Source organism: Thalassophryne amazonica, chromosome 13 (assembly GCF_902500255.1).
Source record: "Thalassophryne amazonica chromosome 13, fThaAma1.1, whole genome shotgun sequence".
Classification (NCBI taxonomy): domain Eukaryota; kingdom Metazoa; phylum Chordata; class Actinopteri; order Batrachoidiformes; family Batrachoididae; genus Thalassophryne; species Thalassophryne amazonica.
Window position 1 is genome coordinate 74,128,232 of NC_047115.1, and position 14,651 is coordinate 74,142,882.

The window sequence follows — 14,651 nt, forward strand, 5'->3', positions numbered from 1 at the left end:
GATTCATCACATCCTGAAGAAAAATGATCCACATTAAGGCTCCTGATTTTGGAAAACGTGTGAAAATACTTTATTTCCTTCTCGTGGCTGAAGAATGGTCCTGTGACACCGGCACTTTGTGCCACAGTTCCTCCGTCAGGTCACCGTCAGATTCTGCACAGGAGGTCGTCCATCAGGTGGCTGAGTTGCAGCGCTTGGTGTGCATGTCCAGGCCGATGTGAGACCGGCTCGGTCTGCTACAGCTGTAATCCTTTGGTTGGGTGTCTGTGGTGCTGTCAGCGGAGCCTGGATTCCCCCCCCCAACAGCCTGCTGTTTGTGCCAAGTTGAAAGAGTCACAGCGCGGCAGCGGCTCATTCATTAACATCTCAGTTACCACAGGCATCAGGTGATTCTGTCTGCATGTGATGAAATTATCCCATGATACACAAAGAAAACAAAATAAAATAATGTTAAAATTACTCAGTTTTACCGCAGTGTGGAGCGGAGACACTGCACGACACCGTGCATGGCTTGATGCCGTCAATAATTGCGTGTTTCGCCTTCGGACAAAAGCATTTACGGTACGTGTTTCTGTATGTTACCAGTGTGTATTTAATTAAAAGTAAAAAAAAATCTTTCTGTGTAACACCTTTCTGTGTAAATATCTCATGTTTCAATGTGGACAGCTGCGACTTAACAACAAATGCGGCCTCTATATGTACAATTTTTTTTTCCTTTTTAAAATTGGTGGCTGAGTTTTATATTCAGGTGCGCTCACTAGTCTAGAAATTACGGTAAGTTATTACAGTGAGCTCAAAAGCTCAAAAGTTGGCTACTTTTATATTGGAGAACCTACTACAGGTACTAGTCAAAACAGAAAGCCTTTGCAACAGTCCTGGATGAAACATGAAAAGTAAAATAACCTATGGTTTGTGATACCGTTAAAAAAGTGCCACATTTTCGTGACGCGAGCACAAAATGAGGGGTGACGTGGGGTGGGGAGTCTGTAGGGGTTAGAGTTCGGGGAAGGGAGAGAGCTAGGTTAGGTAGGGTAAGAAATAGTAAAATAAAAATACTGTGTCACGATAATGTGACTCATTTTGTGACAGCGCACGAAAAAAAGCGCGAGACTGGGATGAATCTACAGGGAAACTGGAAATCTGGAGCAGTTTGATAGAAAACTTGGCTGAACAGATTTGAATATAAATTACATTTTGAATATTGACATGTATAGACTGACAAACTAGGGATAACACCATAATTACCAGAGTGCACATTGCCACAAGCACATGGGGGGAGCAATTGCTGATACAGTGGACATGATGAAAAAAAAAAATGTGAGTCTTGGTTAAAGTCCTCTTGAAGGCAGAGTTGGTGTGATAGTGCCGTCAACACTGTGGGTCTGACCCACACCCCTATAGTTGCATCATTATGAGTTGCATGGCCCCTGCGGGGCCTTGGGAGGTTATTGGGGGCTTGGACGCCTGAATAGGTCAAGTTGGATTTTTTTTTTTTTTTTTTTTTTATGAAGCTAAACTGTCAGTGTTATGTGTGGTTCCAACCTTCTGGGGACAAGTTGATTGTACAATGTGTGTCATTTGTTACTGAAACCCCATTTATTGATGATCACATGAAATTAAACTACACAGCAAGGATGGATTCCCAAATCATAACTTGCACTGTTAACAGTCAGGTATTTATTTTCCATACCCCATTGTCCTTTCCATCACTTCACATCCCAACACTCATTGGACAAGATGCACCATAGGCATGCTGTTCTGGGTGGGAGTAGGTCTTCCCATACATAGACTAAGGTTCAATTCCAGGTGTGTGTTTCAGGCATCTGTCTCTGTATTTGAACAAGACAGCTGAGCTACATTGGCCCAGTCTACCCATCTATAAATTAGTACTGGCGTTGGATGGAGAAGTAGCCTGAGATGGATGGGTGTCACATCCAAGGGGAGTCATACACTCATATGCTTCATGCTGCAGTGTCTGGGATCAGCTACAGCCCGATGAACCTGGGGGCCTGTACAGGGTTTACATCTTCCTGTATTTAGATTTTTGGAGCAAATCCGTACAGATGGTGACAACTACTAAACTCCACAGAAAGACCCCAGGTGGAATTGAACACAGGATTTTCTTCCTGTGAAACAACTTTTCAGTCAGTTAAGTTGCGTGTAGCTCTCTTTGAGGAACAGCATTCATTTAGGGAATAACCCAATGATTTGCAGACGTTAATGCTGGATTACGGTCGCAAATAGCTGTTTTACCAGCTCCGCTAATGTGTCGCCGGTCATCAGACACAAGGGGGTTATTCCCATTCTAATCCAATTCCAACGTTTGCACAGATCCGTGCCCACCACTTAAGGCTACATCTTAATCGGCATAATAATATAGTTCGGTAAAAATATTACGCACACAAAGGGTGTGGTCGGCTCGTTAAAGCTTACCATGGCAACAGCATCTTCATGCCAAACTGGAAATTCCGTGAGCAGAATCCACATCACTACTTTCGTATGGTAGCTTAAATTAATCCATTTTGGTGTCGCTGCTCAGCCAGTTTTTTTTCTTCTTCTTCGTGTTTAATGGCATTTTGCAACTTCTCACTCTCAGCCATTATTGACATCCGCGTAGCAACGCGCGTGGACAGGGCAAGGAGTAACACATTAAATGTGAAACGTTTTAATATTTTGCCACTTTACGCGATATTTTATGGTCTGAAATCTCACACAATTAACCAATCAGATTTGCGGAAAAGATGTAATTAGATTAGCATGACATTTATTATTTAGCTAAATTTGGTGCACAGCCAACAATACTAGGAAATGCAGAACAAGTAAAGAGCTCTTCATATTTCAGCACCTTGAGATATAGCTAATCTCCACTATTGACTGGTTCTGTCACCGCTTGGGTTATATTGTACACTTTTTAACTGAAAACAAAAATTAAGGGCACTTTTTTGTCCTTATTTTTATTTCTTGCATGCACTCTTTCAGGTTTCATTTGTATTTGTGTCCATTTTCTTTTTCAAAGATCTCTGAATCCATCAGACCTCTGAGTTGTACTGCCCAAGAGGATGTGTAAAATTGTTTGATGTTACCACAGCTGTGTTTGAGTACTTTCGTCATTGAAGTGCATGGTCTTTAGATACTCAGTTTAGTTCTGTTTGGGTAGTTATTCATTGTGTACCCATATGCAGATTAACTTCCAGAATTATACATTTTATGTCATTTCTGGTAGGTTAAAAAAAAAAAATCTTATGTAGCTGGAAGAGCATCCTCTTTGAAGGGAACAACGATGCCGCAGACACCTGAGGCCTAACTTGTGTATATGTAAAAGAACCAGGACACACTGGTTGATCCAGGATCCACTGATCCTGGTCAGACCAGTTTGCTTTATTCAGTTGTTTGAGTACAATTAAGGATTTTATTAGACAAACTAGAATCAACCTTCTGAGATGATTGCCTGCATCTATGGTTTTCATCCATGATATACATCAGTGCTGGAACTCATAATCAGTAAGTGAAATAAACAAGACTGTAATTAGATAAATGGCTATGAAAATATGATGTATCTGCTATGGTAACATCACAAAATGCTATTGACGCTGAAATAACATTTTAAAGTTTTGAAAGATGTATGAAAGTACTCATGGGTGATTATGTACACTTTATGTTGAGTTTGCATTTTTACTGACTTTGGAAATATCCAAAGCAAGTTGTCAGATGATGATGTGTTTTTTGTTTTTGTTTTTTTTTTTAACTGTCATTGGTCAGGAAATTCCTTTCTCAAAGGAAAGGGTGCCTTAAAAAGAAGCAATGGATCTCCATCATTTAGATATGCCTTTATTTGTATTGAAGTGAATTTGACTTTTCTTAATGATGTCATCTTTCTTATTTAGATGCAGTTTTATTCAAGTGATTTTATTCAGGTTTTTTTTTTTTCATAATTCATATTTCTGTTTGAGTGTTTTCTGAATTTTCTCATCTTTACCAAAGATATTTTTAGTATCATGACATCAGATGGAAAACAGGAACTTAGAAAATGTCATATTTATATGTGTGTTGTGGTTCATCCAAGATCTTGCATGAGCACTTGTCTTTATCAGAAACAACATATTACAATAAATAAATTAAAAAGTGGACCATCATTGATCCTCTGTCTTTTGTTATTTTCATTATATGACTGACATCAACTTTAAGTTGAAGTCACACTATTTTTTTCCCTTGTTCTGTGTGATAAAGCAGAAATCTAACTGTAAATCAGTGGATTCGATCCACAGTTGTGGCTTAGCAGTGAAGTATCCGTGAACAAGACATTGACCCCCTAAACTGCAAACATTAGGATCTTGACCTATGGAATCACCGGCCTCGGAGGATGTTCATTCAGTTGTTTAATTTTGTAGAAAAAAAGCAGATCATAGACATGACACAAAACTAAAGTCATTTCAAATGGCAACTTTCTGGCTTTAAGAAACACTATAAGAAATCAGGAAAAAAAAATTGTGGCAGTCAGTAACGGTTACTTATTTAGACCAAGCAGAGGGGAAAAAATATGGAATCACTCAATTCTGAGGGAAAAATTATGGAATCATGAAAAACAAAAGAACACTCCAACACATCACTAGTATTTTGTTGCACCACCTCTGGCTTTTACAACAGCTTGCAGTCTCTGAGGCATGGACTTAATGAGTGACAAACAGTACTCTTCATCAATCTGGCTCCAACTTTCTCTGATTGCTGTTGCCAGATCAGCTTTGCAGGTTGGAGCCTTGTCATGGACCATTTTCTTCAACTTCCACCAAAGATTTCCAATTGGATTAAGATCTGGACTATTTGCAGGCCATGACAATGACCCTGTGTGTCTTTTTGCAAGGAATGTTTTCACAGTTTTTGCTCTATGGCAAGATGCATCATCATCTTGAAAAATGATTTCATCATCCCCAAACATCCTTTCAATTGATGGGTTAAGAAAAGTGTCCAAAATATCAACATAAACTTGTGCATTTATTGATGATGTAATGACAGCCATCTCCCCAGTGCCTTTACCTGACATGCAGCCCCATATCATCAATGATTGTGGAAATTTCCATGTTTTCTTCAGGCAGTCATCTTTATAAATCTCATTGGAACGGCACCAAACAAAAGTTCCAGCATCATCACCTTGCCCAATGCAGATTCGAGATTCATCACTGAATATGACTTTCATCCAGTCATCCACAGTCCACGATTGCTTTTCCTTAGCCCATTGTAACCTTGTTTTTTTTTCTGTTTAGGTGTTAATGATGGCTTTCGTTTAGCTTTTCTTTTCTTTTTTCTTGATTTCTTATAGTGTTTCTTAAAGCCAGAAAGTTGCCATTTGAAATGACTTTAGTTTTGTGTCATGTCTGTGATCTGCTTTTTTTTTCTACAAAATTAAACAACCGAATGAACATCCTCTGAGGCCGGTGATTCCATAATTATTGCCAGGGGTTGTGTGTGTATGTATGTATGTATGTATATATATATATATATATATATATACACACACACACACGAGGCAGATGAGGAAAACAGCTTTTTTTAGTTAAAGAAAATGGATATCTGTATAAGTAGGCAGATTTTAATAGAGAATTAAAATTGTTTCATGTTATGGCTGTTTAGCAGTGGTGGGTCATGCATTCAGAACTATCCTGCCACAATTAAACAGCATCACATCACAACTTTAATGCATGTACTAAAGTATAAATGCATGCACAGTACTGTGCAGATGCTTTAGGCATCCCATGTCATGTCAACACGAAATCACTTCCAACAAAGTTGAACATGTGAATCACATTTCTTTGGTCCATAATAATTTCTTTGTAAGTGTACTGGCCAATAGAATACCACACAAACACAGTTGCAAATGAACATACAATATTAAAATGATTGTAAAACATTATTACTCATACTTTGTCGCATTTTCCCTAAAGTAGTTTTTGAGGTCCTGTGACGTCTACAACGAAAAATCACGTAAATACATCCTGACTGTCATATAGATTATCATTAAAGTTGAAATTCATCACACATTTAATTTATTTATGAATATTTATCAGGTTTTCATAATTTTGCTTCGCACTGTAAAAAAGAATAGTTGAGAATACTTCAAATTTGTAGGCAACAGTCTGCACTAAGACATGTTTTGCCGATGATGAACTAAACACTATAATATATACGTAGAATATTGCAATACTGCAAATTTGAAGTATTCTCAACTATTCTTTTTGTTTACAGTGCATAACAATGCTTTTATGATGCCTTAAATGCTCCTAAAACCTTTTGCACAGTACTGTATATATGATGTATTAATGTTTGACTACATGCATAATAAAGAAAAAAAAAAATTTATTTATGCTTTATACATATGAATCAAGAAATTAATACATGTCTAAATAAATGATAAAAACGTATTTATACCTTTACCATTCAGCAAAATGACTTATTTACTCGAAGGGGTTTAAAAAAAAAGGACCATGATCTGAACTTATAGCCGTGGCCTGCGGGGAGCAGCAATGTGCCGCCTTCACTCTGAAGAAGGCCAGAAGAAGAAGGCGTGACGTACTTCCTGTGTCGGTCAGCATGCACGTGTAAACAAGCAGAATCATGGACTTTTTTAATAAGTGGAGTAATTTGGCTGCGGGTCCGAGCCTGAGGAACCTGACTTTGGGAGGGTTCGGCCTGGTGGCGGAGACTCAGCACGCTTCTGTTCAGGACCTAACAAAGGCTCATATCGAGTCCTTTGACCAGGCGGTGACCGACGGACTGAGCCGCGTCGTGCAGGTCAGGAACACTTTGGATTAAACACAACGTTTTTCTTTTATGCTGACATCTTGTCCAATTAATAATTACCTTCAAATGGCCAGAGTTGTTTTAATGGTGATGTAATAATGTTTAAAGGTGTATTTAGTAGAACTTTGTTTCATAAAGACGTTACATCTGCTCCTGCAGCTGGAGGACAATTTGCAGCTTTAGTAAACCTGCAAATAAGAGATGCATGAGGAAAAACCTTTAGAAATATTCGATATGCCGAAGTATGCGGATCGGGACAAACGGATTTCTTTGCACTCCCTGATCGAATCTGGTTTCATAAAGCAAGTACAAGTGGATTGAAAAATAGTTTGTACCCAACTGCTGTTAGAGCTTTGAATGCCACTGGAACCAAATTGTCATGTCACATCCCACACTTGAAATGAGTGCAGTATTTGTTTATGTGCAGTATCCACTGCCACTGAGGTATCCACAGTTTTGTACATATTTTTCTCTTCTTTATATACAATCTTTTTGCTACTACGTTCTTCTAACTTTTTCTTTTTTTTAAATTTGTGCTTTGGACACAGTTTTCATTCTGTTAAATTTTATGTTTATTACCTCCGCCAAGGAGGTTATGTTTTTGGTCGGGTTTGTTTGTTTGTCTGTCTGTCAGCAGGATAACTCAAAAAGTTTTGAACGGATTTTGATGAAATTTTGTGGAGTGGTTGGAAATGACAAGAGGAACAAGTGATTCAATTTTAGTGGTGATCCGGATCCCGATGCTAACGTGTTAGCATGTCTATGGCATTTTCAGTGTTAAAAGTTAGCATTAAGCAGTTGCAGCTGTCATCACGTTCGGGTGCATTTGTTTTCAAATTGTAATATTTCTTAAATTTATTTTTGTTTATATATTAATAATCTAATGATTATTATATACCATTTTAGAGTAACAGACAAAAAGAAATAGATCACTGTGCCAAGCAGGGAATCTCTTTGGGGTCAGTGACCTTATGGCCTTGTTTAGAGAAGTGTTTCATAAATGTTAAAAAATTCACAATATCAGTGCTCAGATGACAGTAGCTTCTGGTTAAAGGTGCAAGTTGCAATAAACTGTGATGCCAAGCGCTAAGGATACATGCTATCCAGTCACAGCAGATGAAACTTTTTTTTACTACTGAGCAAACATCATTGTTACACTTTTTTAGGTTCAATGATTCCACAGCGTGTAGATGTTATGGTGTCAGTGACCCCATGGCCTTGGCGGAGGTTTGCACTCTGAGTGCTTCTAGTTTTCTTTCCTTCTCCATATCTTTAAAGTCTGTGCGTGGTTTACTCAGGTTTATATTTGCAGTGAAAGGCTTGAGCCCTTACCTTTTGTTGTACTTGTTACAGTGACAATAAAGAATCTGAATCAAAGTCTCAGATAGAAATTACAGAGTTTATCTATGTTTTGCTGTGGTGTTTTGATGTACTCTGATTTTGGAGAGACTTTAGATGTGCTCACAGTCTGACTGACCTCTTTTTGAGCACAATTTTTAATTTTTAAGCAGTGAAGCTTCTTTAGTCTTAAGTGTGTCCACCCCCACCCCACCCAGGCCATCTCTCCCTTGGAGTTTTCTTCAAAAAATGACAGGATTAGCCTTGTGTTTGTTGAAGCTACAATCTACAACCCAGCAGTTGCCAAGGGGAACATCTGCAAGGAAATGAGGGTGTTTCCAGCCGAATGTCGGGGAAGGAGATGCTCGTACAGAGGAAAGCTTGTGGTAAGCCTCAAATTATGCATAACACTGTTTTCCTAAAGTTTTGAAAGAAAAGCTGCTATTAATCTGTGCCCCTCCCTGGCCCACACATTTCATGAAATAATTTTGAGTTAGCACACAGCTTGATACTGTGTGCATTATTTGATAGTATGTGGGTTAGTTGTTTGATGGATTAACTTGTCATCTTAGACAGACATTAGCTGGTCGATCAATGGAATCCCAAAAGGCATCATCAAGCAGACCCTGGGTCAGGTGCCTATCATGGTGAAGTCAAAACTGTGTAACCTTCATGGCATGTCCCCCAAAGACCTCATTGAACACCACGAAGAAGCTGAGGTAAGACAACCATGTAATACTACAACATTGAGTCCATTCAGTGTTTCAGATCTTTGGTCCTCAAGCATCCCCGCTGCACATTTTTCAATTCTCTTTGCTCCACCTGCACCTGGGTAGTTGAGATCCTTTCACATCTGCCCAAGTTTGGTGCTGTTTTGCATCATAAATCTGGGCACCTTTGCTGATTTTATTTATTTATTTATTTTTCCCAAGTGGTTCTCACGTGGCTGTAGTCAGTACTGAGTGCTCCAGAGGAGGCACACTGTTCAGCAAAAGTCAAGACAGTGTTTAGTTTTTGTTTGTTTGCTTGGTTTTTTTTGTTTTTTGTTTTTTGTTTTGTTTACTGGAGGCTGGTTGACGGTATCTCTTTCTGTGCTTGTGTGAAAAGCTGACAGTGAGTTGCACTGAACCCACATCCTGGCTAAGCGCTGTGAAATTTTTGAACAGCTTCAAAGCTGATACAAGTTTAACTGACCTTCTCCGACTTGTGCTGAGCCACACCGATCAGCATACGGAAGCACTGGCCTTGCCTGCCCCAACCTGCATGTTGTTTTTTTTTTTTTTTTTTCTATTTTGAAGACTTCATTTGGGGTTCACCAAACTCTGTTCCTAGAGAGCACCTGCCCTTCATGTTTTCAACTATTCCTGCACCACCCACTGATAATTAATTAACAGTCAGGTGTGCTCAGCCAGTCAAGAGCACAACTAAGCTGTCCCATTTCAAAGACTCCTTGCAAAGCGGACAACGTGCAGCCATCTTTCTTCTGAAAATGAAGGACATGACACGTGTCCCTTGCCACCCAAACAGTCCCATGGGTCATTGTGTGATTATATAAAAGGTGGGTCAGCATGTTTATTTGGCACATGTTTTACACCTGATGCCCTTCCTGATGCAACTCCACATTACATGGAGAACTGTAGCAGGGGTGGTGTTTGAACCGGGAACCATCTGTCCTGAAGCCAAGCGCACTATCCACTTGGCCACCACCGAAATGTGCAATTGCAGATATGTAATTTTTTTTTTTTAGAAGTACTGACAAAGATTACTAAATTATGGTTATGCCCAAGAAGTGAGCATGTCGTGGCACTGTCACTAATGACATAGTAGGAAAGTCCTCCCTTGTCTGAAGGGTTTCGTGGGACATGGCCCTGAAAAGGGTGCAGCCCCTGAATTGTGATGCAGCCATGGAAATCGTGTAGGGTAGGTGCTCTCTAGCAGCAGGGCTGGTGACCCCTGAATTAATACTGATAGTATTAATAGTAATCTATGCATTACTTGATAATGATAATATTTATTAGCTGTGGCCCTGAAACAGTTGCTTTTGTAATGTCAGTTAAAATCAATCAGCTATCTCTGTGTTTCTCTCTAACTCTTAACAGGAAATGGGAGGCTATTTCATTGTGAACGGAATAGAGAAGGTAATCCGTATGCTGATCATGCCACGCAGAAACTATCCCATCGCCATGTCAAGACCCAAGTGGAAAAGCAGGGGACAGGGATACACTCAGTATGGTAAAAACACACATACATTTACACTATCGTCACCTGATAAATTTCAGCTGTAATTGATTAGATCCACCCCCCGATCTTTTGCAGGTATTTCCATACGCTGTGTAAAGGAGGAGCACACAGCCATTAACATGAACCTGCATTACCTGGAGAATGGCACCGTGATGTTGAACTTCATTTACCACAAAGAGCTCTTCTTTCTCCCACTGGGCTTTGCACTGAAGGTAGCGTGGATCACAGTGGTGCATTTAGCATCAAAGAGGACAGTAGTAACTTCAAGTGCGCTTCAACTGAGTCTAAGTGGTTACAGCATATATATTCATACTTGCATGGTAACGCTCAGTATTTTTTTTTTTATGACTTGAACTTTATTTAACAGAATAAACCATACAAATTATGCCATGTCGCACCTTAGGCCAGTTATATATGCGAACACTTAAGAAATGGACAAAATAAGACCAACCATAAAACACACACAAAAAAAGGATGCCAACTATACCCAGGTTACCAGACAGAACCAATAAAGATCAACCTCCTGAGCCGGAAACATCATTGGCATGTATAGGAAAAATATGGGGCCCGTTTGTCATTGTATTCATCTATTCTATTCAACAGTCTGTACGATAACCTTTCAAATGCTACCAGTTGTCCAAGTGAGGTGTGCCACTGGGAGAAAGTATGTGTCAATGGGGCCTTCCACTCTCTTTCTAAAAGTTTTCTCCCCAGCATGACTGTTTGTACCAACTGTGCAAGTGAAGAGGGCAAATAAATCAAAACAGAAGGATCTCCTAGTACATAAAGCCTGTTAGTAAAGGGAATGCCCCGACCAACAACTTTCTCCACAACAGTGTGAATCGAAGACCAGTATAACTGAACTTTAGGACATTCCCAGAGCATATGCAAAAGTGAGCCACTATCGTGCTGGCACTTCCAATAGGCACCCGAGTCCGCTAATCCCGCTTTATGCAACCTAGAAGGTGTCGAGTATATGCGGTTTAGGATTTTAAATTGAACCAGTCTAGATTGTAATTCCCATGATAATTTTTTCATATTCTTAACAACTCTACACAACTCCTCTTCAGTAAAACAGAGATTTAAATCAATTTCCCTGGCTCTTTTAAGGGACAATATACGAGTATATTAAGATCTGAAGATAACAGCAACATTTTATAATAGACCGAGGCCTCGAGGCCACGTCCAAAAACCTTTTTAATGTCCTCCAGAGTGTCACAGCATGAAGGGGGCTTTGTGGGTGAGCCCAATGTATTTACCACCAGGTGTCACAATTGCAGATATTTCCAAAAGTCCTGCTGGGGTAAATTAAAATCCTGTAAGAGTTTTTCAAAAGATTTCAACACATTATTGTCATACACTCAACAAAAATATAAACGCAACACTTTTGGTTTTGCTCCCATTTTGTATGAGATGAACTCAAAGATCTAAATCTTTTTCCACATACACAATATCACCATTTCTCTCAAATATTGTTCACAAACCAGTCTAAATCTGTGATAGTGAGCACTTCTCCTTTGCTGAGATAATCCATCCCACCTCACAGGTGTGCCATACCAAGATGCTGATTAGACACCATGATTAGTGCACAGGTGTGCCTTAGACTGCCCACAATAAAAGGCCACTCTGAAAGGTGCAGTTTTATCACACAGCACAATGCCACAGATGTCGCAAGATTTGAGGGAGCGTGCAATTGGCATGCTGACAGCAGGAATGTCAACCAGAGCTGTTGCTCGTGTATTGAATGTTCATGTCTCTACCATAAGCCGTCTCCAAAGTCGTTTCAGAGAATTTGGCAGTACATCCAACCAGCCTCACAACCGCAGACCATGTGTAACCACACCAGCCCAGAACCTCCACATCCAGCATGTTCACCTCCAAGATCGTCTGAGACCAGCCACTCGGACAGCTGCTGAAACAATCGGTTTGCATAACCAAAGAATTTCTGCACAAACTGTCAGAAACCATCTCAGGGAAGCTCATCTGCATGCTCGTCGTCCTCATCGGGGTCTCGACCTGACTCCAGTTCGTCGTCGTAACCGACTTGAGTGGGCAAATGCTCACATTCACTGGCGTTTGGCACATTGGAGAGGTGTTCTCTTCACGGATGATGCGAAGGAGATGTGTTGCACTGCATGAGGCAAATGGTGGTCACACCAGATACTGACTGGTATCCCCCCCCAATAAAACAAAACTGCACCTTTCAGAGTGGCCTTTTATTGTGGGCAGTCTAAGGCACACCTGTGCACTAATCATGGTGTCTAATCAGCATCTTGATATGGCACACCTGTGAGGTGGGATGGATTATCTCAGCAAAGGAGAAGTGCTCACTATCACAGATTTAGACTGGTTTGTGAACAATATTTGAGGGAAATGGTGATATTGTGTATGTGGAAAAAGTTTTAGATCTTTGAGTTCATCTCATACAAAATGGGAGCAAAACCAAAAGTGTTGCGTTTATATTTTTGTTGAGTATATAAATCCCCCAACACTTTTATACCTTTCAAAAACCAGGACTTCCACAAAAAAAAAGGCGACTTAGCTATGCAAAGTTTGGGATTATGCCAAATACCGGCAGACTGATTGAGGTGGGGGTCAAATTTAAAAATTTTGGATCATTTTCTTCCATACTCCTTTCAAGTGAGGCAGAACAGGGTGTGACTGGTTATGAAGGTCGAGATTAATCGAAAGACTATAGAGTGGTGTAAAGGGTAAACAAACAAAGCTGTCAAGGTAGAACCAAGGGGGTGCTTTCTCAGGGGGTAAAAACCAATGTGCCATGTGCCTAAGGGAAAAGGCATAGTGATAATAGAGTAAATTAGGCATCCCAAGTCCACCTCTGTCCACTGGTCTCTAGTTTTCTCAAATTAAGTCTAGGCTTCTTTTTGCTCCAAATGAATAAATTACAAAGCTGATCAAATTGTTTAAAATAGTTCAAAGGAACATGGACAGGTAAAACTTGTAACAGATAATTAAACTTGGGTGTACAGACCATTTTTATTATATTGACCTCCCCCCACATAGAAAGATAATCAGCTCTCGTCCCACTTAGTAGAGGTTCAAAATTTATTTTTATCAAGTCTGACAAATGCGGTGGGAAGACAATACCAAGATACTTAATGCCCTTCTGCAGAAAAGAGAACATGCCAGTTGGGAAAAGGGTCTTAGGGCAGTAGCAAGATAGGGGAAGGGCCTCTGACTTGGTCCAGTTTACTTTATAACCAGAGATTTCTGAAAACGTGTTAATTATTGTGAGCAGAGAGGAAAAGGAATACTCTGGATCCAATACAAAAAGAAGAATGGCGTCAGCGTACAACATACGTTTATGACAGTCACCCCCTACGCTTACACCTGGAAATGTGGGCTCCCTATGTATAGCATCTGCCAATGGTTCGAAGGCCAGGGCGAAAAGAAGAGGGGAGGGGGGTCCCCCTGTCTGGTGCCTCGACCTAGCTCAAATGAAGGACCTATTATCCCATTTGTAAGAACAGAAGCCTTGGGGTGAGCATATATAAGCCTAATCCAATCGATTAAAACTCTTGCTGAAGCCAAAGCATTCCAGAGTTGTAAGTGTCGCCATTCAACTCTGTCAAATGCCTTTTCGGCATCCAGCGAGATAGTGGCCACAGGAGACTGACTACCCTGAACTGCCCACATGATATCAATAAACCTAATGTTATCCGCCAAAGAGCGCAAACATATAAATCCAACCTGATCCGCATGGACGAGAGAGGTTATCACTCGATCTAATCAATTGGCCAACACTTTAGATAAAATTTTACTGTCATAAGAGGTCAAACTTATTGGTCGGTAACTTTTACAGTCAGAGGCATCTTTATCTTTTTTCAAAAATAAGCGTAATAATGGCCTCTGACAGAGAAGGTGGAGGCATTCCCTTTCGATAGGACTCGTTGTAGGTGTGCAGGAGTAGAGGTGCCAGTTCTTCAGGAAATGATTTATAGAACTCAGCTGTAAAGCCGTCTAGACCTAGAGCCTTACTTGAAGGAAGATGTTTAATGACCCCAATTATCTCCTCAATAGTGATGGGTGAGTCCAGATATACGAGCTGATCAGCTGTGACTTTGGGAAGATTTAGGGGTAGCATAAAATTTCTTATATCATTCTCTGAGGCCTTTGACTCTGGACTGTATGGATCTCTATAAAAGTTACTAAATGCTGTGTTAATTCTCTTTGGCTCAAAAAGATGTCCATTACCATCTTTAATGGCCGAGATAGTGGTCATGGCTTCCTCTGTTTAATATATCTTGCCAGGAGCCTAC

General features: G+C 40.1%; 1 protein-coding gene across 1 annotated transcript in view; it reads left to right on the forward strand.

The window, feature by feature from the left end:
- The first annotated feature begins 6,606 nt into the window (after positions 1-6,606).
- Positions 6,607-14,651, forward strand: part of polr1b (RNA polymerase I subunit B) — a 43,571-nt gene continuing 35,526 nt past the window's right edge. Inside the window, exons 1-5 of the mRNA XM_034185046.1 lie at positions 6,607-6,783; positions 8,349-8,516; positions 8,703-8,849; positions 10,230-10,362; positions 10,447-10,583. Coding sequence (XP_034040937.1) covers positions 6,607-6,783; positions 8,349-8,516; positions 8,703-8,849; positions 10,230-10,362; positions 10,447-10,583 — 762 coding nt within the window. The remainder of the gene's footprint in view (positions 6,784-8,348; positions 8,517-8,702; positions 8,850-10,229; positions 10,363-10,446; positions 10,584-14,651) is intronic.